Genomic DNA, 26,663 nt, shown 5'->3' with positions numbered 1-26,663 from the left:
TCGACAATTCACCCTCCCTTTCTTGTACTTTCAATTGGTATCAAAGCAAGTCTCACACTTTTTGTCTTTTGCTTAACAACTAGTGAGAAAAGATAATGTCAAACCAAGTAATGATTGGAGCACTCTTTCAAGAAGGGACATCGCAAGTAAGGCCACCATACTTCAATGGACAATATTTCTCCCACTGAAAAGTACGCATGGAAATTTATGCAAAACCTTATGATGTCAAAGCATGGAATGTCATAAAAAGGGGAACTATGCACTGCCAGCAGCATCTCAACCACCGGCTGATCTTGAAGATATAGATGAATACATAGACGAGCAAATGGTTGTCGTTCAAGTTAATTCTAAGGCACGAAACTTGCTCTATAATGCTATAAGTGGAGAAGAGTATGAGAAAATTTCAAACTGTGATACTTCCAAAGAAATGTGGGGCAAACTGAAAGTTAATTATGAAGGAATCAACAAAGTGAAAAAAACTTGAATAAATATGTTGGTTCATGATTATGAACTCTTCCAAATGAAAGAAAGAGAATCCATTAAAGAAATGTTTGCAAGATTTAGCAAAATCATTGGCGATCTGAAAGCCTTTGGTAAACCCTACTCAAGTGGTGATCAAGTTCGAAAAATGTAACGATCCGAACGGTCATTTTGAGTATTACAACCCTGTTTTCTCAATTACTGCTCAAATTGGGCTTTACAGTTATTGTGTGACTTGCCGGTGCAATTGGTTCGGGTCCGGTGAGGTTTTGGAATGAATTGGAACACTTAGTTCCAAGGTTAAAAGCTTAAGTTAAAATAGTGATCGGATATCGACTTATGTGTAAACGACCTCGGAATTTAATTCTGATGATTTCAATAGCTCCGTATGGTGATCTTGGACTTAGGAGCGTGTCCGGAAAATTATTTGGAGGTCCGTAGTGGAATTAGGCTTGAAATGCAGAAAGTTGAATTTTTGGAAAGTTTGACCGGAAGGTTGACTTTTTGATATCGAGGTCGGAATCCGATTCTGGAAATTGGAATAGTTTCGTTATATCATTTATGACTTGTGTGAAAAATTTGAAGTCATTCAGGATTGATTTGATATATTTCGGCACAAGATATAGAATTTGAAAGTTCAAAGTTTATTAGACTTGAATTGAGGTGCGATTCGTAGTTTTAGCATTGTTTGATGTGATTCGAGGCTTCGACTAAGTTCATATGATGTTTTAGGACTTGTTGGTATAATTGGTTGGGGTCCCGAGGGGGCTCGGGTAAGTTTCAGGGTGGTTTCAGACGATTTCTAGGCCATTTTTAGTTGCTGGTTTCTGCCTACAGAAGTGTGCACCGCGATCGCGAACATTGGGTCGCGTTCGCGAAGAGCAAACAGCAGTTTGGAACCTTGTGAATTGCGAAAGCTCTTTCGCGATTGCGTAGAACAAAATCTCTGCTGCACTAACCCGACTTTGGAAGCTTACATCTCACAATCTATAAGGAATTTGGAGATGATCCAAAAATAAAAGTTGTAGCCCTTGATGTCTAGTTTTCAGAAATGTAAACCATTGTCATTTGGAGTTTTGTATAAAAAGTTGTGGTGGATACACTCTAGGCTGTCTGGGAAGAATTTGGAAATCTCTGTTGCATAGGGCTGATTTTGGAAGCTTATATCTAACAATCTATAAGGAATTGGGAGATGAGAAACAAATGAAAGTTATAGTCCTTGATGTCTAAATTTTAGAAAGTAAAACCAATAGCAATTTGGAGTTTTGTACAAAACGTTAGGACCATTATACTAGAGGCTGTCTGGAAGAGTTGGGGAGTTTGTTCTTCGCGATCGCAAAGCATTTTTCGCGATCGCGAAGAGCAATTTTGGGGCTGAAATTTTTGTGTTTCGCGATCGCGAAGAGTAAATACTTGGATAGAAGATATATTTTGAGGTTTCGGTCATTTTAACATATTTGGAGCTATGGAGCTCGGACTGAAGCGATGCTTGAGGCAATTTTCACCATATGGATTGGGGTAGTGATTCTAACTCGGTTTTGGTTAAATTACATGAATCTATTATTGTTTTTATCAACAAATTAGTGTTTTGGGTTGAAAATAGTAGAAAAATTCATAGACTTTAATTGAGGATTTGAAGGCCGAGTTGTGGTCGGATTTGAGTAATTTTGGTATGGTTGGACTCGTGATTGAATGAGGGTTTTGATTCTGTGAGTTTTATCGGATTCCAAGACGTGGGCCCCATGGGTGATTTTTGGGAAGTAATTTCGAATTTTGGAAAATATTAATATTTTGATATGTAATTAATTCCTATAATTTTTGTGAGCTGAATCAAATTAATTGTGACTAGATTTGAGCCATTTGGAAGTTGATACGCGCAGAATGGAATTTCTGGAGCATTGCTTAGCTTGCTCGACATTGGATTTGGCTTGTTCGAGGTAAGTAACTCTTCTAATCTTGGAGTTGAGGGTATGAACCCTGAATATATGTATTTTGTGAATTGTTGGGAGGTGACGCACATGCTAGGTGATGGGCGTGTGGGCGTGCACTATAGAAATTGTGACATAATTGTTTATGTTGATTTTTGTAGTTAAATGATCTTGGCATTTTCCATGCGATTTTATGAGTTAAAGAAATTGAGCTGAAAAGCATATTAAAAATTATGTTGAGGCTATGTGTCAGTATTATTGGGACCCACAGAGGTTATATTGTTGTGAAATATTTATTTTAAATTAAAAATCCATACCCAGTCATATTCATTTCATTGCATATCATATCTCAGTCTCTGTTGTTATTTATTGATACATCATATCATCATTTTGGGCCATTCTCATGACATTGTGAACCCATGAAAGAGAGACTGGAGAGATTGATGACTGTGGGAGGCCGAGGGCCTAATTGTGAGGATATTTTTGGGATCGGGCTGCATACCGCAGCAGGCCATGTTGGCTTTATAGATATTATTATAGCACGTGAGTTAGCCGTACGGATCCAGATATTATTATAGCACATGAGTTGGCCGTGCAGATCCAGATATTATTATAACACGTGAGTTGTCCGTGCAGCACGTGAGTTGTCCGTGCGGATCTGGATATGATATTATAGCACATGAGTTATCCGTGCAGCACGTGAGTTGTCCGTGCAGATCTGGATATGATATTATAGCACATGAGTTGTCCGTGCAGCACGTGAGTTGTCCGTGCTTATAGAGCTTGGGCCGTAGGAGTCTGTACACACCCCCAATGAGCGCAGTCGACTATAAATAGGGATCGGGCTACACGCCGCAGCAGGTATTGTATAGCGCTGAGTGATTGAGTGTGTTGAGCATAGTGAGAGAGAATGCGAGACAATGAGATTGAGTACTCTGAGAGTGTGAGTACATGAGTACAATCTCTGAGATACATTGCATTGACATTCACACATGACATATATGCATAGAGATGTGTTTTCCTTATGTTGTACGGTATCACATTATTCATGATTTCTCACATATGTTGACAGATGAGCATAGTGATGTATTTGTTTTACACTGGTTATCTGGAAAGAAAATGAGATATTTTATTTATTATTGAAAGGATTTTGGAAACAATTCTGTTTTCAAACATATTCACATTTTTGGTAACTTTGGCAAAAGATTTGGATTTTCACTGATGTACTTGAAAGGAAGAACTATTATTGTTGAAATCATGAGGTGACTGAGCATTTTATCCCTGAGTTACTTCTGGTATTATTTTCTTTATGTTATTATGGATTGTTGTGGACTATTGGTTTGGGACCCGATCTTGGTGGAAGATCGTCACTACTTTCAACCTACAACTAGGTTTGTTAGTTACTCAGTACATGGGGTCGGTTGTACTTATACTACACTTCTGCACATTTCATACAGATGTTGGATGTTGTTGTTGCTGTGCTTGATGGTTGCGGGATTTGAAGATATATCTGCGTTCCTGTTGTAGCTGCCTCGTGTTCAGGGTAGCCTTTGATTTATAAAAAGCTCTATTTAAGTATTATTCAAACAGACTATGTATTTATTTCATTTTCGCTTTGTATACTCTATTCTTAGTAGCTCATGATTTGTACTACCAGTTCTTGGGGATTGTATAAGATTAAGATATTTATTTACTTAAATTGCTTTAATAACTATTATTGGAATTGGATAATTAAAAGTTGGGTTACCTAGCGGGTTGGGTTAGGTTTCATCATGACTAGTTGGATTTTGGGTCGTGACAAGGTGGTATCAGAGCTCTAGGTTCATAGGTTCTACAAGTCATGAGCAAGTGTTTAGTAGAGTCTTGCGGATCGGTATGATGACGTCCATACTTATCTTCGAGAGACTACAAGGCATTTAGGATATATACTTTCCATCTTTCTTTCCTTATCGTGCAAAATTGATTCATCTTGAAATATATCTCTTTGAATTCCTTCCACGTATTCGTATGCGCACATAAGCGCTCGATATCAGCTGTGTATCGCCGGCTTGTGATTTTGTGAACGAGGTTCAAGATGTGTATTATGTGTTTTGGTGATGAACCAGTCTGGAGGACTTGAGGCTAGGTTTAGACCGCAGCTTAAGCTCGGTAGCTTCAGTTGTAACATGTACAATTGGACTCATATGTCCGGTAATGACCCTGCAGTGGAATTTGTGGCTCGATGAGCGGTGGAATGGCTTTGTGATGAGTATGATGTAACTGCGGAATATGTTAAGAATATTTGAATGTGACGAGAAATGTTTCCTTGAATGTAAAGGAAGGCCATTGGGTGCTTGATTTTTGTTGTGATGTGATGTACAGTCTCGAGTAATGAATGTTTTGAAGGATCTTTCACGTTGTTAAATTGTGGGACAAATTAAATTCTCATGTCTTGTTAATGAGTTTGGACTCATAAAGATTAAGTGATTGCATAGTAATTGTGGTTGCGAAAGGTATAACAAGATGCCAATTTGAGGCTGAGCAGATGGGTTATCTCCTGCAGAGTAATCTACGTAGGTGTGTTCCTTATAATGTTGAGTGGAGAGTTTTTTTCTACCAGCGGAGGGTATGTGTCGAGATTTGAATTTGAATCTGGTTGAGAAAGTTGAATTGACTGTCAAGAGAAATAAACGCATGCTTAGCAGATGATTGAGGTATTTTATGGTTGGTGTTGCATGAGTCATTAAACTCACTGTAGTATCCTGGCAGTAATACGGTATGGGTGTTGTGATTTATTGAATGAAATGATTTATGGCTTTGAGCCAAGTGGGGGAGCCTGCTATTGATAATTCAATTTCATGATTATATGTAAAGGTTTAGTTTTGGACTGAGGCATATTGGTGGGTCAGTTATGACTTGCAGAAGTTGAGATTGATAATGACTCGAATAAGGAAATTCATGGATACGGGTTATATTGCACTTATGAGTATCTGAAAATCATGGGATGAGTGAGTTGTTATGGGTGAATGATGTAGTGTGCACGGAGTATGAATTTGATAGGTGGTGTTAAAGTAGAGTTACTTCTTTGAGTGTTGTTATGCTAATGGGGCACGTGTCTTTTGGCCCATTTGGGCGGTGCAATTAAATTTGAGCAAAGTGGGTGACTCCCGAGAAACTTCTAGTGGGTATGAGAATTATATTTAGCAATTGAGAAAGTTTCCGGACTTGCGTATGGTTAAAATCTGAGATTTTCGTTTGATGGTGCCTGGACTTGCGGGAATTCTGTATGACTACGGATTCTACACTTTTATATAAGGAAGGTAAGAAGAACAATTTCAAATTCATATAAGGTATTCTCAGAGTAAGGGTTATAGTTGTAGTAGTTTTGAAGGTGCTTAAGAAGAGTACAATTGCTTATGGGTCATAGGGCATTGTGGTTCTATGTTAGGTTGTGGGGTGAGTTGTGGTTAAAGATCGTGGTGTTCTAGCAAGGAGGAGTATCAATTTGGAGGCAAATTCGAAGGGACTCAGAGAAATAGGACAACTGGTAGTAGACTGGACCAGTATGGTAATGGTAGGATCAGTCTTTTGGGTAATTACAATGTGGTAAGACTTTACAGATGTTTTGGTAAAAATATTCTTGGGTTTGGTGACCTGCGTGTCTTGGTTGAGTTGGAGAGATTCGGTCCTGATGGCTTGGTTGTGCAAATGGATTCCAAAGTATTCTTGATGGTTTCTACCGGTGTGGAGAACATGTTGTGTATTGTGATTTCCTCCTAGAAAGAAGCAAGAGAAAGGTTTCTAACTAAAAGGGTATGTAAATTATTGGTGACTCAAAGTTGATAATGGGATTCTTGTGCTTGACACATGATGGCATAATAGATGTGGTGTGTTGTGTGGGATTAAGGTTGGCATGTGCAAGGTCATGGTTTGGCTTTGAAAGGGAGGTCATAAATTCTTAGAGGGCATAAACAGTTTTTGATGTTTAGATGAATGCTATAACTATTTGGTATTGCATGAGTAGAGTGTACATTTTAGAAGGCGCACTATGTTTTGAATTATGGATATTTCATAGGTATTGCGGCATTTTCCTGGTTGATCGACTGCTGATGTTCAAATTTTGCCTTGTGGCACAGAAGAATTTTAGAAATATTCCTCGTGGGATGATCGTGTATGAGAGATGTGTTAGACATTCGGGCGGTGGAGATGGGACCAGAAATGGTGGTGCGTGTGTTCTATGGATTTGGAGATTAGGAGTTGCGAGGAACAAATTGTTTCATGGTTGTGGACTGTGAAGTTGTGGTCGGATCTAGCCAGATGATAGAATGTATTATGATTCAGTCATATGGATATTCAGAGGGATTTTTTATCTATTTGTGGGTAACCAGAGTGATTTGGGGGTCCATTGATAGGCCAAATTAGGATGTGTATTCTACACTGAGCCGGGATGGTTGGTTCCATACTGCTATTGTTGAGGGACGTACCATTCGGTTGATGTTGAACTTATTCGTGTTCTGAAATGATCTGTGAGTTCCTCCTTTATGATACGATGAGTTGTGATTCATTGGTTATGTGCACACATGGTGCGGTTTTTATTGGGGGCCTTATGGTGGAATTTGAACAATATGAGCATTTGAGTACATTTGAATTGTTGCGTATGGGTGCACAAATGGCATGGGTTGTGGCTCTGAGTTATATTGGCGCCACATATCTGTAGAATAGATGTGTTTAGTAAAATAAGGTCATTGGATCTGGAATGGGTACTATCAGGTTTGAAACGGTATATATTCAGGAGGATAATATTAAAATTCGGCTTAGAATGTGATTATGGTTCTGGTTGGGGTGAGAGAGCTCCATGACTTGTTGATCTTATAAGGGGTCCTGATATCTCTGCGTGTTTCTTTTATTATCAACAGTGTACGAAGGTTTTGGGATGAAGTTTGGTTCAATATGGGGTTTAATATTAGTACTTGGTTGGTTTTAGAGTAGTTACTGTGATCAGGAATGGTGCTACGAGCATGCGAGTTATGTAATATGCTGGGTGATTATATATGTGGTTATAGTTATAGCTCGATGCAGCTTGTTCGGACTTATACAGTGTGTAGATGTGAGATTCAGGTCTTGAAAAGAATTTTGGATGTTAGAAATTTTGCTCCATGGGTTTTGGGCTAAGGTTAAATTAACGATTTTCAGTTATATTGTGTGGTCAGGCCTATATAGAATAGGGTGACGTGAGATCACCCCAAGTACATGTGTGGTAAGATGGAACAGTGATTTGATGGCTTGTAAACAACTCTTGGAATGTTCGAGGACGAACGTATGTTTAAGTGGGGGAGAATGTAACGACCCGACCGGTTGTTTTGAGTATTACAACCTTGTTTCCCCATTTACTGCTCAAATTAGGATTTACAGTTATTGTGTGACTTGCCGGGGCAAAAGGTTCGGGTCCGGTGAGGATTTACACTTAGTTCCAAGGTTTAAGGCTTAAGTTAAAATAGTGACCGGATGTCGACTTATGTGTAAATGACCTCAGAATTTAATTCTGATGATTCCAATAGCTCCGTATGGTGATCTTGGACTTAGGAGTGTGTCCGAAAAATTATTTGGAGGTCCATAGTGGAATTAGGCTTGAAATGCCGAAAGTTGAATTTTTGGAAAGTTTGACCGGGCGGTTGACTTTTTGATATCGAGTTCGGAATCCGATTCTGAAAATTGGAATAGCTTTGTTATGTCATTTATGACTTGTGTGAAAATTTTGAAGTCATTCCGGATTGATTTGATGTATTTCGGCACAAGATATAGAATTTAAAATTTCAAAGTTCATTAGGCTTGAATTGAGGTGTGATTCGTAGTTTTAGCATTGTTTGATGTGATTCGAGGCTTCGACTAAGTTAGTATGATATTTTAGGACTTGTTGGTATAATTGGTTGAAGTCCCGAGGGGGCTCGGGTGAGTTTCGGGGTGGTTTCAGACCATTTCTAGGCCATTTTTAGTTGCTGGTTTTTGCCTACAGAGGTGTGCATCGCGATCACGAACATTGGGTCGCATTCGTGAAGAGCAAACAACAGTTTGGAACCTTGTGAATCGCGATCGCGGAAGCTCTTTCGCGATCGCGTAGAACAAAATCTCTGCTGCACTGACCCGGCTTTGGAAGCTTATATCTCGTAATCTATAAGGAAATTGGAGATGATCCAAAAATGAAGGTTGTAGACCCCTTGATGTCAAGTTTTTAGAAATGTAAACCATTTGTCATTTGGGGTTGTGTATAAAACGTTGTGGTGGATACACTATAGGCTATCTGGGAAGAATTTGGAAATCTCTGTTGCATAGGGTTGATTTTGGAAGCTTATATCTAACAATCTCTAAGGAATTGGGAGATGAGAAACAAATAAAAATTATAGCTCTTGATGTCTAGTTTTCAGAAAGTTAAACCATTTTTCAATTTAGAGTTTTGTACAAAATGTTATGACCATTATACTAGAGGTTGTCTGGAAGAGTTGAGGAGTTTGTTCTTCGCGATCGCGAAGAGCAATTTTGGGGCTGAAAATTTTTGTGCTTCGCGATCGCTAAGCATTTTCCGCGATCGCGAAGAGTAAATGCTTGGACAGAAGATATATTTCGAAGTTTCGTCCATTTTAACATATTTGGAGTTATGGAGCTCGGATTGAAGCGATATTTGAGACGATTTTCACCATATAGATTGGGGTAAGTGGTTCTAACTCGGTTTTGGTTAAACTACACGAATCTATTATTATTTTTATCAACAAATTAGTGTTTTGGGTTGAAAATAGCAGAAAAATTCATAGACTTTAATTCAAGATTTGAAGGGCGAGTTGTGGTCGGATTTGAGTAATTTTTATATGGTTGGACTCGTGGTTGAATGGGGGTTCGGATTACGTGAGTTTTATCGGATTCCGAAATGTGGGCCCTACGAGTATTTTTGGGGCAAAATTTCGGATTTTTGGAAAATATTAATATTTTGATATGGAATTAATTCCTATAATTTTTGTGAGCTGAATCAAATTAATTGTGACTAGATTCGAGCCGTTTGGAAGTTGATACACACAGAATGGAATTTCTGGAGAATTGCTTAGCTTGCTCGACATTGGATTTGGCTTGTTCGAGGTAAGTAACTCTTCTAATCTTGAAGTTGAGGGTATGAACCCTGAATATATGTATTTCGTGAATTGTTGGGAGGTGACGCACATGCTAGGTGACGGGCGTGTGGGCGTGCACTATAGAAATTGTGACATAATTATTTATGTGGAATTTTGTAGTTAAATGATCTTGGCATTTTCCATACGATTTTATGAGTTAAAGTAATTGAGCTGAAAAGCATATTAAAAATCATGTTGAGGCTATGTGTCAGTATTATTGGGACCCACAGAGGTCATATTGTTGTGAAATATTTATTTTAAATTGAAAATTCATACTCAGTCATATTCATTTCATTACATATCATATCCAAGTCTCTGCTGTTATTTATTGATACATCATATCATCATTTTGGGCCATTCTCATGACATTGTGAGTCCATGAAAGAGAGACTGGAGAGATTGTTGACTGAGGGAGGCCAAGGGCCTGATTGTGAGGATATTTTTGGGATCGGGATGCACGCCGCAACAGGCCATATTGGCTTTATTGATATTATTATAGCACGTGAGTTGGCCGTGTGGATCTAGATATTATTATAGCACATGAGTTGGCCGTGCGGATCCAAATATTATTATAACACGTAGTTTGTCCGTGCAGTACGTGAGTTGTCCGTGCGGATCTGGATATGATATTATAGCACATGAGTTATCTGTGCTTATAGCGCTTGGGCTGTAGGAGCCCCCTCATGAGTCTGTACACACCCCTAGTGAACTATAAATAGGGATCGGGCTGCACGCCGCAGCATGATATGTATAGCGCTGAGTGATTGAGTGTGCTGAGCATAGTGAGAGAGAATGCGAGACAATGAGATTAAGTACTCTGAGAGTGTGAGTACATGAGTACAATCTCTTAGATACATTGCATTGGCATACACACATGACATATATGCATAAAGATGTGTTTTCATCATGTTGTACGGTATCACATTATTCATGATTTCTCACACATATTGACAGATGGGCATAGTGATGTATTTGTTTTACACTGGTTATCTAGAAAGAAAATGAGATATTTTATTTATTATTGAAAGGATTTTGGAAAAAATTCTGTTTTCAAACTTATTCACATTTTTGGTAACTTTGGCAAAAGATTTGGATTTTCACTGATGTACTTGAAAGGAAGAACTATTATTGCTGAAATCATGAGGTGACTGAGCATTTTATCCCTGAGTTACTTTTGGTATTAATTACTTTATGTTGTTATAGATTGTTGTGGACTATTGATTTTGGACCTGACCTTGGTGGAAAATCGTCACTACTTTCAACCTACGGCTAGGTTTGTTACTTGCTCAGTACATGGGGTCGGCTGTATTGATACTACACTTCTGCACATTTCGTGCAGATGTTGTTGTTGTTGTGCTCGATGGTTGCGGGATTTGAAGATGTACCTGCGTTCCTGTTGTAGTTGCCTCTTGTTCAGGGTAGCCTTAGATTTATAAAAAGCTTTGTTTAAGTATTATTCAAACAGACTATGTATTTATTTCATTTCCGCTTTGTATACTCTATTCTTAGAAGCTCATGATTTATACTACCAGTTCTTGGGGATTGTAAAAGATTAACGTCTTTATTCACTTAAATTGCTTTAATAACTTTATTGGAATTGAATAATTGAAAGTTGGCTTACCTAGCGGGTTGGGTTAGGTGCCATCACGACTAGTTGTATTTTGGGTCGTGACAAAAAATCCTAAGAATTTTTCCTACCGCATGGCAGAAACAACTAGTGGCACTTGAATCCCAAGATCTAAACAAACTTTCATATGTTGAACTACAAGGAGATCTTATAGTATTTGAGAAAACTCATCTCAAGAAAACAAATCAGGAAGAAAAGAAGAATACAGTTGCCTTCAAAACTATAAATGAGGACCTGAAGATGATATTGATGATGATGTAGAAGCTCTTGAAGAATAAATTGCCATGGTATCAAGAAACATGAATGGATTGATGAGAAGATATAGAAAAATAAAAAAGGGAAGGATGTCATCCAGACGAACTAGGCAATATAATGAACAAGACAAAAATAATGGGAAATGCTTTGAATGCGGAATGTATGGCCATGTTCAAGCTGAATGCCCTGAACTTAAAAGAAAAGTCTCCAGAGGATTCAACAAAAACAAATCCTTCGGAAGCTGGAGTGATGAAGATAGATCATAACACGAAGAAGTATCAAACTTGTACTTCATGACTATTTTAGAAAATGATATGAACAAATATTCTGGTTGTTGGACTGATAAAGACACATCAGATAATGAAAGCAAAGAAGATACTGAAAACTGTTTCATGGCACGAGGTGAAACAAGCGAGGAACACCACATAAAGAGTCGCAAAGGAAAATGGTATTTAGATAATGCGTGTTTCAGCCACATGACGGGTGACAAACATTTGTTCAATAAAGTTATAAAAATAAATGGAGGAAGTGTCAAATTTGGTGATGATTCAAAATGAAAAATAGTTGGCACCAACACAGTTCCATTCAACAATAATTGTGATATTACTGAAGTATATCTTATAGATGAACTCAACTATAATCTCTTGAGTATAAGTCAGCTATGTGATTCAGGGTACGAAGTCAAATTCAAGAAAACATGATATGCCATTGAAGATGAGTTAGGTAAAATAATACTTCCAGGAAAAAGGTATGGAAATGTTTATATTCTTGATGGCATTAAAAATTTAGATAGTCATATCTGTTTAGCATCCATATATGATGATCCACAGTTGTGGCATAAGAAACTTGGTCATGCAAGCATGCATCTAATTGAGAAACTCTCCAAGCATGATTTAGTTATTAGCCTTCACAAATTTAATTTTTCTAGATATCATGTATGTGATGCATGTCAGATCTCTTTCAAAAATAAAGACATTGTGTCTACGACCAAGCCTTTACAATTGCTTTATATGAACTTATTTAGACCCACTAGAACTGCTAGCATTGGAGGTAAACGATATGCTTTTGTTATTATTGATGACTACTCACATTTTACATGGGTGATTTTCCTATCTCATAAAGATGAAGCTTTGAAATTTTTTGAGATTTTTTGTAAAAGAGTTGAAAGAGAAAAAAGGTATCTCATCACAATCATCCAAAGTGACCATGGAGGAGAATTCGAAAGCAGAGCCTTTGAAGATTTCTGCAATGATCAAGGATATACCCACAATTTCTCAGCTCCAAGACCACCTCAACAGAATGAAGTAGTTGAGCGAAAAAAATGAACTCTACAAGATATGGCCAGAATAATGATATTAGAACATTCCCTGCCAAATCATTTTTGGGCAGAAGCGGTAAGCACAGTTTGTCACATTCTCAACAAATGTCTTATAAGACCCATCTTGAAGAAAACTCCATATGAATTATGGAAAGGCAAACGACTCAACATAGCCTACTTTCATCTATTTGGCAGTAAGTGCTTCATCCACAATAATGGTAAGGACAACCTTGAAAAATTAGATCCAAGGTGTGACGAAGGTAATTTTCTTGGTTACTCTATTAATACTAGATCTTTTAGAGTTTATAATAAGCGTACTTTATCTGTAGAAGAATCGGTGCATGTCATATTTGATGAAAATAACATTACGACCGAGAAAGGAATTATTGCAGGTGATAAAGATATCAACCAAGAAATATCACAGTCAAGCATGTCACAAAAGCCAACTGATAGCACAGACGTAATCAAAGAGTCGACTAGTGAACCTGCCAATAATCAACCTATACCACAGAAGGAGTCAACTACTCATACGTTTGGAATGTGTCCAAATGAGTGGAGAAGTGAACCAGAATATCCTCAAAAGTTTATCATAGGAGATCCAAGTTAAGAAATGAAAACCAATGGAGCTCTTAAGAAGAAGGCAAATGTAGCACTTATCTCTTAAATCGAACCAAATAAAATTGAGGAAGCCTTAAAAGACTCCAGCTGGGTTCAAGCCATGTAGGAGGAACTCGATCAATTCGATAAGAATCAAGTCTGGGAACCGTTATTTAAGCCTGCAAATGCTGCCATAGTTGGAACTAAATGGATTTTTAGAAATAAGCTGAATGAATATGAAAAAGTAGTGTGAAACAAAGCCGGATTAGTAGCTCAAGGCTACTCACAGCAAGAAGGAGTCGACATGATGAAACCTTTGCTTTGGTAGCACGATTAGAGTCTATACGGATTCTTCTTGCATATGCATCTTTTAAAGGTTTTAGACTTTTTCATATGGATGTCAAAGTGCCTTCTTAAATGGCTTTATTGATAAGGAGGTGTATGTAAAATAAGTTTCTGGTTTTGAAGACTCACAATTTACTTACCATGTGTATAAGTTGACTAAATCTCTGTATGGTTTTAAATAAGCTCCTCGAGCCTGGTACAAAAGGCTAATCTCATTTCTAATTGATCATGGTTTTACAAGAGGTAAAGTAGATACTACATTATTTATCAAAAGATCAACAAGAGGTAATCTTATTATCCAAGTCTATGTTGATGATATTATTTTTGGAAGTGCTAACCCTCTTTTGTGTAAGGAATTTGCTAATCTCATACACAGTGAGTTTGAAATGAGCATGATGGGAGAACTCACGTTTTCCTTAGACTTCAAATTCAACAATCTGAGAAAGGAACTTTTGTATGTCAAACTAAATATATAAAGGAATTGATTCAAAAGTTCGGCATGAGCAGTGCTAAAGCAATTGGTATACCAATGAGCCCATCAACAAGTCTTGACAAAGACAAAAAGGGAAATCCAGTAAATGAAACGAAATATCGTGGAATGATTAGCTCCTTACGAAATTTTAGTCAGTTCCTAAGGAATCACCCCTGACAACAGTAAAGAGAATAATTTGTTATCTCATCAGAACTATTTCATATGGACTGTGGTACCCACGATCTAATAATATTAAACTTGAAGGTTTTTCATATGTTGATCTTGCAGGTGATAAGGAAGGCATGAAAAGCACCAGTGGAATATGTCAATTACTGGGAAAGGCATTAATATCCTGGAATAGTAAAAAAACAAGGCTCAATTGCATTATCCACAACTGAGGCAGAGTATATTTCCATTGGACAGTGTTGTGTACAATTACTATGGATGTCTCATCAATTGGGTGACTATGAATTATCGTTTAAACCTATTCAAATATTCTGTGATAATTCTAGTGTTATATGCCTCTCAAAGAATCATGTGCATCACTCTAGGGCTAAGCATATAGATATTAAGCATCATTTCATTATAGATCATGTCATTAAGGGAGATATAGAGTTATCATTTGTTGGCACCGCTGATCAAGGCATTTTTACTAAGCCTTTGCTTGAAGATAGATTCTGCTCTTAAGAGAACTACTTGGCATTATTTCGCTTGATCATAAAAACTAGGCTTATGTATTAATTCTAATTCCTGTGTGACTAATGTTTTTATTTTTATTTTCTTCTGTAAGTACGCATTAATTGAGCTCCTCCGATTTCTCTCTCTTTTCCCATCAGTCATAACTTTCAAGAAAGGAAAATCAATCATCATGTCCTTTCACAGACGCCCTTTCCTTTCCTGTACTCAATAGTCAAATCCTTTCTTTTTAACCCTCTGAATCATCTTTTCTCTTTATCATTGTTTTTATCACTCAGAAACCCTTCTCCAAAAATCCTTCAATGACAAAACACTCCAAGAATCCCTCTGCCTCCACCAGAAAAAGTACTCGTTCCAAGGAAAAACCCTCTTCTCAACTTGCAGAACAAGTAGACCTAGGGTCCGACCAATCTGAAGGGTTTGCATATTCTCAAGCAGAACCATCTGACCAAACTCACCAAATAGTCGAAAAAGCTCTTGGAAAAAGACCCGTGGAAGACCCCCCCTGAATCTTTACCCCCAAGAAATCCAACGTAGACCTCTCGAGTTCTCTAGAGTCAAACCTCAATTTATGGGATACTCCAAATAGCGACTTCTTTGTTTCCCTCTAAAAGAAGCCCAGTGCCCACGACAGAGTAATCGACCTTGACGATATGGAGGTCCTCAATCGTAAGGTAAATGATCTGTTTGTTTTTGAATGATGGTCAAATTTCCTCTCTTTACCCCCTCCCAAAGTCTATGAACCTCTAGTGAGGATGTTCTATACCAATCTCCGCTATAGCAAGCCTAATAATTTAGAATCCCTAGTTTTAGGAAAATGCATTGTTCTTGATTGTGCCATGTTTGACTCAATTTTTTAGTGTAAGTGCTATGATTTTCCCATGCTTTTTAAAAATACCTGGCCTGAAGACTTTAAAATTACTTTTGATCAAGAAAAGCATTGTATAGCTGAGTGTCCCTCTGATTTCCTCCCTAACCAGTTAGGTCTTAGTGATGTTAGTTTCAAAACCCATTTCTGGCCCATATTGTTGCAACTACTTTTCTTCCTCGCACTGGCTCATTCTCCACTTTCTCTCAAGGAGACACCTTTCTTGTCTACTATCTAGTAACCAAGCTTAAGGTCAAACTGTCCTCATGAGTCATAAATTTTATGGTTGAAAGAGCTGATGACCCTACTAGTCTATCTTATGGTATGATTATCACATATCTCTTGGAAGCCCACAACATCTCTATCTCAGAATACCCTTTTGTCTTTATCTCCAAATCTTACAACTCTAGAGCTTTTTCTATTATGGGGTATGTATGTGTTAAGGGTTCTTGGGTGAAGAAATAGGAGGGAGAAATCAAGAATGTTTATCCTGATTCAAAGGTCAAAGCCTCTGATTCCCATCATAGTGTAAGTGATCTTGATCTTGTAGACAAATTGACTGCTATTGACAATAAATTGACCATCTTTAAGGACCTTCTTGTTGCAACTCAATCAATTGTTGGGGACATTCATGCCATCTCCAAAGAGACATGGTCCGATATTTCGAAGATAAGGGTCAAAATTCTCAAGCTAGCAGAAAATGCAGTCAAAGCCTTCAAGGAAGTATATGAAAAGATTTATGAGGTGACAGTTTTAGCAAATGCCGGCTTTGATCGTCTAAAGGAGGTGATTTGCAAGACTCCCACTTATTTCTTGCGTCGTTAGTTCTAGATGTTTCAGACAATTTTTTGTTGTTTTAGACTGGATAACCAGTCATTGGATGTTTTCTTTATTTTTGCTAAACCATGCATGCTTATAATTGCCTATATTTGCTTATATTTGTTTATTTTATTCTATACATGTGAATATCCCCTCTTTGTTGATGCCAAAAAGGGGGAGAAAATATTAATTATATAGTGCAGGTCAAATAGCAGCACTTGTTGGGGGGAAGTCGACTGCAGCATATGATGTTACAAGCGTAGCACAAACAGCGGCACCTTTTGAGGGGGAGTCGACTGTCACATCATGGAAGTCAACTTAGAAGTCGACTACAGCAAAACAAGCACCAATTATAACAAGAAAGTAAACTGCTTTTATATGTTATTTTGTCATCATAAAAAGGGGAAGATTGTTAAATATAAGTTTCAATGATGAAAAATAATATATTACTATGGTGTAAGATCACAAGGGATAAAACAAAGGACTCAAGAAGCTCTATCATTCAAGTATGGAAAAAGTAAAAGAATTAAGGAAAAGATTTGTCAACGGAAGCAAGTAAGGAATGAGAATGATGGAAACTCTAGAAGCAAAGGAAAGAAAAAGTATCAATGATTAGAGATGAAAAAGGAACAAGTAGCGGAAATCCGAAAGAAGATTCAATCAATGATTTGATAGCAGATTGACGGAGGATATTATATGAAGGTCCCAAATTAAAGAAAAACAAGATTGTGAAGCTCTTCACTTGAGATTCCTCTATCAAAGGAAGACTGTTAAAGCCCGGAATCAAGGGATCCAACTTTGAATACTCAAATAATAGAAATATTTGCTTAGCGGAAGAAAAGTCCATCATGGCCACAAGTCAAGGAAAATCAACGGAAACTTCACCTTACTCTTGAAAAGAATCAGTCTACGATTCCTTTCAAGGAACAACTCCCTTGGATCTGTAATCTCTCAATATTCACGTCAATCAAGAGTCAAGATAGCCTCAAAAAGTATATATAAATCTGTACCAAGATTGAAATAGATATACTTTGAACGAACCACTATCACTCTTTTTGTTCTACTCCAAACAAGCATTGTAGTTCTCTTTAGATCTGTTGTGTAATTAGTGAGAGAATAAAAAGAGATAAACACTGGTGATGCATTGTATCAAGAATAAAGAAGTGACTAAGTTGTTGGTGTAAAGCTACATCAACTCTCTTGTAATTGAGAAACTTCACATTCTGAAAGAGAGCACCCTTGCAACCCAAGGGGACTGGACGTAGGATTCATTGAATCCGAACCAGAATAAAAATCCTAGTGTCTTTAATTCATACATTTTACTTCTGCTTTACTTTTATTCTATTCTTATCTTCAGTCGACTAATTAGTAAACTAGTCAACTACTTAGAATGCAAAAGGAAAAATCAACAATTCACCCCCTCCCCCCTCTTGTACTTTCAGTTTAAGCATTTTAATAGCAGTTGTTATATCAGCCAGTTTGTAATTTATGTGTTTGATTATTTACAAGCATTTTAATCTTTCAGGGATATTGATATTACTAAAGAGTAAATTTTTCCCAACTCTTAAACGTATATATATATATATATATATATATATATATATATATATATTGGTAATTAACTTTTCTTTATTTACCAAGTAAATATGTACAAGCAGATCGAAACAAAACCAGATCAGGTTTGGACAGACGGACCCAAACCTGCATCTTCATATCATTCTAATACTTCTATCCCTATTGTTGTGCTATACTACCTACAAATTCAAGGGTAAAAATTCAACTCAGTCATTTTCCTTCGTAGCCTAACACATGAGGCACCTCGACAATACACCTTCTGAATAATGTGCCTTACTATACTCATCATTTTTTGCTCTTTCATTGGAACATTCTCATATTCCTTTCTATCCATATAGCATAGATAGTTGCTGCTAGCGCCATTTTGTAAATATGAGCTTCAACAGCTTTTCCTTTCCCCTATTTTATAGCCCATTCCTTCTCAACTTGTCATGCCATAGGCTACCTAGCCAAACCTTATCAATGCAGAATCTTCTTCCATATAGCAGCTAAAAATATACACTCAAAAAATAGATGTTCAATGGTCTCCGGTGCTGCTTGACATATCATACACCTTAGATCCCCAAGCTGCTTCCATTGTGCCAATCTCTCTCGCATGAGCAATCGGTTATTTAAAGCCAGATACAATATAAAAATCCATCTAGGTGACCCTTGATTGTTGCATATAAACCGTCTCTATTAAACCTTAGGAAACTACCTCTCAATTTGTTATGAATCACCTTCGTAGAGAACTGTTGCATGCACTGTATATCATCATCCATGTAACTTGCATTTGTATAAGTTTCCTTGGCCTTCAATATTTTCTTCATCACCCATGCAGCTTGTGTTGCTCGTGCGTTCCAAATAGTTGCATCTTTTATATAGTAGTTATGGATCCATAGCTTATCTTTATTTTGACAAAGATTCCAGAGCATTTTACAAATGACGGTCTTGTTCTAAGTACAAACATCCAAGAAGTTGAGTCCGCTTGCTGTCTTGGGACAACATAGTTTGTCCCGTGCTATTAATGCTTTCTTGGGCATGTGTGCACCCCATGTCCAAAGAAATCTTCTACATAGTGATTCAATTGCCTTCACCACTTTCTTTGGCAAGATGAATACTTGAGACCAAAACACATGTACCGAGAATAGGATAGATTTGATCAACTGGACTCTACCAACATAGCTTAATAGTTTTGAGGTCCAGGAAGTAATTCTACCCATTATCTTATCAAGAAGTGGCTTGTATTGTAATGTTGATGTCCTTTTAGTACTCAGGGGAATCCCTAGGTACCTAAAAGGCATCTCTCATGTTGCAAAACCCAGCACATGTATTATATTGTTCTGCTCTTCCTCATGCACTCCTCCAAAATAAATGTAGCTTTTGTCTATGTTTGCCTCTAGACTAGATGCTTTGGAGAACTTTTGAAAACATTCAAACACCGTCTTTACAAATACTACATCCCTTTGCTGAATAACAGAAAGACGTCTGCAAAACTCAACTGTACAATGCTCAGTCTTTCACACTTAGGGTGATAATTGAAATCAAGTTACCTATTTAGTGTCTTCAAGATTCTAGTGAGGTACTCCATGGCTAACACAAACAGGAAGGGAGACATTGGGTCCCCTTGCCTCAATACTTTTTTTGGCCGGGAATGGGGCAGTAGGGTGCCCATTTATGATGACTGAATATGAAACTGAGTTTATACATGCCATCATCCATTGTACAAATTTAGCAGGAAAGTGAAGATAAGTAAGGATCTGTTCAATAAAATACCACTCAACTGAGTTATAGGTCTTTCTCATATCTATCTTCAACATGCACCTAGGTTATACCCCTTTCCTTCCATATCCCTTTACTAATTCATGACACATTATAATATTATATGTGATCACTCTCCTTGGAATAAAGGCTGATTGGCCTGGATCAACAACATCATTCATTAAATCTTGCATTCTATGTGTTAGTACTTTAGAGATGATTTTGTACCTTTGGGATCAATGTTATAGTAGTGCAATTGATAGTTTTACACATGATCCCTGTATCAAAGAATTCCAAGACTACCTTAGTAATTTCCTCCCCTACCACATGCCAAGTATTTTTGAAGAAACAGGCATTGAAGCCATCACACCCTGGTGCTTTAAGGTCGTCAATATCTTTGAGAGCTTGGACCACTTCCTCTCTAGTTACAGGTGCAATGAGGGCTAGTTGATGTTCTCTACTCAGTACTCTTCCATATTGTAAAATAATGGGATTTACAGCTGGTAGTTGGGTAGCAGAAGATCCCAGTAACTTCCCGAAGAACCCCAGTACTTTACTTTTTATGCCTTCTTGATCCTGCACCATATTCCCCTCAGCATTGATTAAACTCGTGATCTTGTTTTGTGCCAATCTATTCTTTATGTTAGTAAAGAAAAAAATATTATTTGAATCTCCTAGTTTCAGCCATTGTATTCGAGCTTTTTGACATAATATATTTTCTTCAATATTGCTCCATTTGTCTAGCTCAGATTTTAGTGCTCCTTCCTGATCAAATAATATATGCCCAGGTCCCATCAATTGAGTTTGCAGGTCTGCTAGTTGTTGTCTTAGCCGACTCACTTTTTTTCTTACCCCATTAAATTCTACTCGATTTAATTTCTTCATCTCTTGTTTAACTACTTTCAGCTTCTGCCATATTTTACTCATACCAAACCCATTATTTCTTTGATTCCATGTTGTTTCCACTGCCTGGAGGAAGCTCTCCTGTTCAGCTAAACAATTAAGGAATCAAAAAGGCCTAGGTCCTCCATGAAGTTCTTCTTCAAGCTTGATACATAGGGGAGAGTGGTCAGAAAAATTTGGATCCCTGATGTTAACCTCCAAGTGGTGATATTTGATAAACCATTCTGAGTTGACCAATGCTCTGTTAATTTTGCTGTAGATATGAGTATTTGTCCAAGTATACTCTCTCCCCGCTGATTGCATTTCAGTCACTCCAGTATCAAAGAGATAGTCACTAAAATCCTTAGTTTCTATCTCAGTGACAGGATTTCCATACTTCATATCTTCAACATGTAATACTGCATTATAATCACCCATGGAAAGCCAAGGGACCTGATGTGAACTCTCTATGCTCCTTAAATCTTCCCACAACCATCTCCTGTCTTCTATTGTGTGAAAGCCATATACAGCTGTAAAATAAAAATCCATGCCCAAGTTACATGCTGTAACTCTTCCATGAATAAACTGTTCTACCATCTGCTCAACATCAAATTTTATAGCATTTTGATCCCATACTACCCAAATTTTGCCTCTCATATTGTTGTTGTAGTTGTGACACCAGCTCCACCCATTCACTATCTTCCTTAGAATTGCTGTAACATTGCTTTCTTTGACTCTATGCTCTATTATTTCTATCATTACTATATTATTATTCTTCATAAACATCTTTAACTTCTTTTGCTTATATGTCTTGTTAAGACCTCTCACATTCCATGTAGCTAACTTCATGTAGGAATAAACATATGCGTATCATTTTCAGCCTCCCATTGTCTTCCTCCACTCGTTCTTGTGGTATTTATCATCCCTTCTTCTTCCAGCAGTATATTAGGTATACTCAGAGGATCAAATCCATTCACTACTTCAACATGTTTCTCTCTCCCTACTAGTACAGTAGGAGTAGTTTTATCTTCACCAAAATTATTACGATGCCCTGTATTATAGCTCCCATTTGTAGCTGACTTGTTTCGAACTATTTGCCATTGGCCTCCTTGTGATTGATCAGCTTCATCATTGGATTCTTTGCTTGTTTCTTCTATCTCATTTTTCTTTCCTTCAATCTGTTTTCCTTTTGACTTTCCCCTTGCATTTTTGGAGCATTCTGCCCCTCATTCCCTTGATTGTTTCTTGTGCGTCTCCCCCACTCTTGCTTTAGTTTGGTAGCTCCACCTCTTTGCTTCCCTGCAAGTGGCTTCTTATTCTGAATCATATTGCTTGAATGCCCAACTTGTAAGTAAGTATGGCAATACTCCGGTACCCAATCATATACTATCTCTTGGTCATAAACATCTCCACTCGGATCTTTGACCTTAACAGTCTTTGGTAAGGGCCTAGTAACATCCACTTCCACTAATAATCGAGCATATGAAATCCTTTCCACTTTTATTGTGCATTCATCTGCATAAACAGGAACTCCAAGTACACTTCCAATTCTACTTAGTGTCTCCATTTCCCAGCAACTCAGAGGCAAGTTCGACAGTTTCACCCATAGAGGGATCTTTTGCAAAACTTCACTATGAAAATAAAACATAGGTGCCCAAGCTTTGATGATAATTGGTTTACTATTTATCATATATGGCCCGGAGCATAGAACAACATCTTTATCTTCCAAACAATTGAAGCGAACTACAAAGTATCCATCATTATGGTAAACTACCTTTGGCTTTGAGGCAAAATTCCATCTTGCAACAATAAATCTTTCTAGGGCCCCAATAGTCGGATCCTCTCCCACAACATTTAGGATTAGGGGTTGCCTCCATTTTGCGATGCCTTTCTCAATTTACTCTTTATTAAGCTCAACAATCTTCTCTCAATCTTGTATGGTTGGGGCGATATATATAAGATTCATCCCCCTTTGCTGCCATTTTGTTCCTATTAAAGAGAGTTGCCCCGTCCCTCCTCTCCCCTAGTTGTGCAATAGGAAGCTTATTATTTATTCGCATCAATTTGTAACCCCCCGGGGTCAATAGACAGGCCAATTGCTCCTACTCCGATTGATAAGCTCATCTTGCTAGAACCTTCACCTCCTGGAATAGCAATTTGGATTTCCCCTCCTTTGGATCCCGTTAGCGGCTGGTTGCTTAGGTTTTTCCTTGGATAACCACTCCTACGACTGCAGGTGGCGTTTACAGTAGCATAATCCGTTGTTGTTCTGGCACCGGCTCTGCAACTCGTATACCCCAATTGGTGTACCACTAGGTGTTTTCAGTCCGGTGTTACTTTTTTCCAATTTCTCTATGCTAAAAACTCCTAGAGCTTCTTTGATTACCTCCGCTGCATGTCTAGCAGCTACTTTGGTAGCTTTCGGACGCCCTCTAGGCATCTCCGACCACTACGCACGTTAGCCCACCTAATCGTACGCCGATAGAGAATTTCTAGAGAGAGACTATTAGTTACTTCTCCTTTAATAACTAAACGTATATATATTATTAACACATCAATGTCTGGTGAAATTAAACAAATATTAGTATTAAACTTTCGGCGCATTATTATGTCAATTTTCGAATCACATGCAGAGTAGTCGTAAGGCCCTACTTCAGTTAGTTGACATTATTATAACAACTACACTCTAATCATTCGAACTACAGGTTGACGACATATTTTAACAAATATGTCATGTTATAGATTCACTGTGTTAACTTAATTTGAACATGATGTGGTAAAAGGGCTCATAAAAGTTTTTTTTTTTTTTTTTTTTTTTGTGTGTGTGTGTGCTGAAACATGAAAACGAGGCCTTAGCTGGGTGGCTTCCAAGTCCTAGATAAAGTTATTGAGACTAAGAGGTTTTAAGTTTAATTCTCATCGAATATAGTGATTTTATGTCCAACTGTGTGTTTATATTCTTTACTAAAATGTGCTAGTGTGTGATAATTTGCATAATTTCCTGATTTAAGAATGATGTCGCAGAGGATTAAGTTGGAAGATTAATCCTATGAGTTCGCAAAAGATCTTTTTCCTTGTCCGTTCATTATGAGAAACATAATGGGCATTTTGTTTATGTAAGATTTTGGGAGTTGGTTTGTGCTCCCTTATTCCAAAGGGAATAAGCCTAAGTTCATATATTCATTTTTGCATTTTTTATATTGTGTAACTAAAGATATTAGTTTTGAAAAACATAGGCTAGTGAGTAGTAATGCTACAATAGGAAGAACATGGAGGCCTCGTTTGTTTTTATTAAGATTAAAACGTTTAAATCTAAAATTAATATGTGTATATATTAAGATCTGAATATTAAAATGTTGTATTAAGATCTGAATACTAAATAATTAAGATTGTTTATTTACTCTACATCTGAATATATACAATTTATTTTTATTTAAAAATTAATAAGTATAGGTTCAAATCAAATAGTACTAATAAATCTAATACTGTATTAATTAAATATTTTTAAAATTTATATGATAGTTAACGGTGGCGATGGCTAACAATGGTAATTGTGGGTGTCGACTCGGTAGTAGCTGGTGGTGGTATTGGTTGAAGATGGTGATTATGAGCAGTATATGGTAGATGACAGTAGTAGTTAATGGTAGTTCTTGATGGTGGTGATGACTAATAACAATGATGGGTGATATATAGTGTTTATTAGTGATTGTTGTGGTAATGGTGGTTGGTGGTGATAATTGTAAATGGTGGCTGGTGGTGGTGGGTGGTGATAGTTAATAATGGCGGCTGGTGATAGTAGTTGTGGCTGAGGAAGGTGGTGGATGGATGGTGGTAGGTTATAATGATGGGCAGTGCCGGCTGTGGTTGTTCATGGTCATGTGGTAAAAATATAGGAGTAATAGTGAAATATCATTTTTACATAAATTCTTGAATGTGTAACATCTTGATGGTATTAAGACTCTATTATAGATCTATTAGACTCATTAAGTGATTGTAAAAGTAAAAAAAAAAACAGACTTAATAGTTAAAATCTAAATAATTAAGATTAAGATCTAAAAAATAAACGTACTTAATGACTGATATCTGAATGATTAAGATTTAGACCTGCATTAAGTGCAACCATATGAGGCATTAGTTTTTTTCCACTCAACTTGATCTACATGCACGGTTAAAGCTTGCCTCAAACATCAATAGAAGTTTTTGAATCGCTGAGAGTATTTTCAGAAGGTAGTGTTGAGGTTTGCATGTTGAAAACATAAATAAAAGTCTCTTATAACGGTTTAAATATTTAGATAAATAGTCACACAATTCAACATGATAGCAGCACAAGTATAGGTCCTCGGATAAAAAATCACTATAATTCCATTATTAAAAAGAAGAAGAGATTTTTACCTATATGTATTACATAAGAAACTAATTTACCTTAACCGGTTTTAACTTAATTATAAGTTAATATACAATTTACCCGTTATATACAAATAAGTTTTAGGTATCCTTGATTGTAGCCTTTTAATGTGGATATCAAATTCTACAAATCTGCCGCTTCTACATATCTCTCCTCTTCCTCTCTCTCTCTCTCTCTCTCTCTCTCTCTCTCTCTATTTTCTTTTTTCTGCCCCACTTATTCTTATTTGGATCTCTATGATTCTCTTCTCTTTTCTCATCTCCTTTTTCTTTTTTTCTTCAGAGAATTCAATAATAGATTTAATATGGTCGTTTATCACCGTCGAACCAGTCGTTGTCCATTGCCCCGCCAGCTATTGAAAGTCATCAAAAGCTTCGAAACTTTAATTTTGAATTCGATTTTTTAAAAATAACTATTTGTTTTGATTGGGTGTTGTTGCAAACAATCGGGAATACTCTTTGGAGTTTATATCTCAATTTTGAGGGTGTTTGGTGAAGATTAAAGTTGATTTTGGATGAATTTTCATATTGAAACTCGAAGATGAAGAAGAAGATGTATTAAAGTTGTATTATAATTGTATGTAAATTGTATTTAAGTTGTTTTCTGTTGTAGTTATTTTTTTTTATTTGAATGTTGTATGAAAGTTGAAAAATAGTTGTATAATGTATGAATCGTAGTATGAAATTTGTAATTAAGTTATCCCATACTTTCTTTTTATATAAAGTTGTTAATATATATCAAAATTATATTAAGAGAGAGTATTGATTGGAATTTCAGATAAGAAGAACACACCACATACAAAATATATACAAATCATACACAAAATACATACAAAAGACATATTTGTATAAAATTTGTATAAAAACTGTATTTTAAGTTGTATGATGTTGTAGCTGTTTTTAACCGCGTAAAAATGATGTATGAAAGTTGTAGATAAGTTATAAATAAGTTATATACTATATAATTAGTTACATCAAATTAGAATATTCCGGCATTCAACTTGTCTGGTTTATGTGTTGTCTATCATCAGTGTCTCTATTGCTTTGGTTTGGCGCTACTTTCTGGTTCAGGCTATTAAAATAGTTTTATAAGATTTGGTTCTCAATTAAGTCTTTAACTATTTTACGCCACTGTGGTTCGACATTATTGGAATTGCTATACTACAGTTAAGGCACTATTGGAAAGAAGAGAAGAGAAAAGAAAGGAAAAAAGGTGTAACTCAATCCCATAATTTAAGGCATTAATAATGGATTATATATGAAGAGAGGAAAAAAAGGAAAAGGATGTAACTGCATCCCCTAAATTAAGATACTAATAATAGATTGTATATAAATTGTAAGCAATTCTTGTTTAGTGCAGGTAATATATAAAATTAGGCAATTTTGATAAATAAGTTTTAGATATGGTATATGAACGGAAATTATCACGTGCTCAGCTCATGAGACATAATTAAATCTGCATATGAGTCAGTGCAATGAAGACTAATTTAAAAGTGTTTTCCACTAACCTAAAAATTAAGA

The 26,663-nt window shown here is 36.7% G+C and overlaps 1 protein-coding gene across 1 annotated transcript; it reads right to left on the bottom strand.

The window, feature by feature from the left end:
* Positions 1–19,402: 19,402 nt before the first annotated feature.
* On the bottom strand, positions 19,403–21,587 carry LOC107806429 (uncharacterized). The gene is made up of 3 exons (XM_016630584.2): positions 20,955–21,587; positions 20,085–20,840; positions 19,403–19,564 (listed from the first exon to the last, which is right to left on the bottom strand). Exons 1-3 carry the CDS (start codon positions 21,585–21,587, stop codon positions 19,403–19,405), a joined length of 1,551 nt encoding a protein of 516 aa, XP_016486070.2.
* Between the last annotated feature and the right edge of the window lie 5,076 nt (positions 21,588–26,663).

Source organism: Nicotiana tabacum, chromosome 15 (assembly GCF_000715075.1).
Source record: "Nicotiana tabacum cultivar K326 chromosome 15, ASM71507v2, whole genome shotgun sequence".
Classification (NCBI taxonomy): Eukaryota; Viridiplantae; Streptophyta; class Magnoliopsida; order Solanales; family Solanaceae; genus Nicotiana; species Nicotiana tabacum.
The sequence above is the reverse complement of the archived record's forward strand: the minus strand, read 5'-3'. Positions and strand labels throughout refer to the sequence as shown.

Coding starts and splice junctions, on each gene's coding strand:
- LOC107806429 (XM_016630584.2), bottom strand. CDS start 21,587: ATGAAGTTAGCTACATGGAATGTGAGAGGTCTTAACAAGACATATAAG. Junction 20,841..20,954: donor TCAAATATCACCACTTGGAG/GTTAACATCAGG, acceptor TTAGCTGAACAG/GAGAGCTTCCTCCAGGCAGT. Junction 19,565..20,084: donor CTATAACATTGATCCCAAAG/GTACAAAATCAT, acceptor TCTGTTATTCAG/CAAAGGGATGTAGTATTTGT.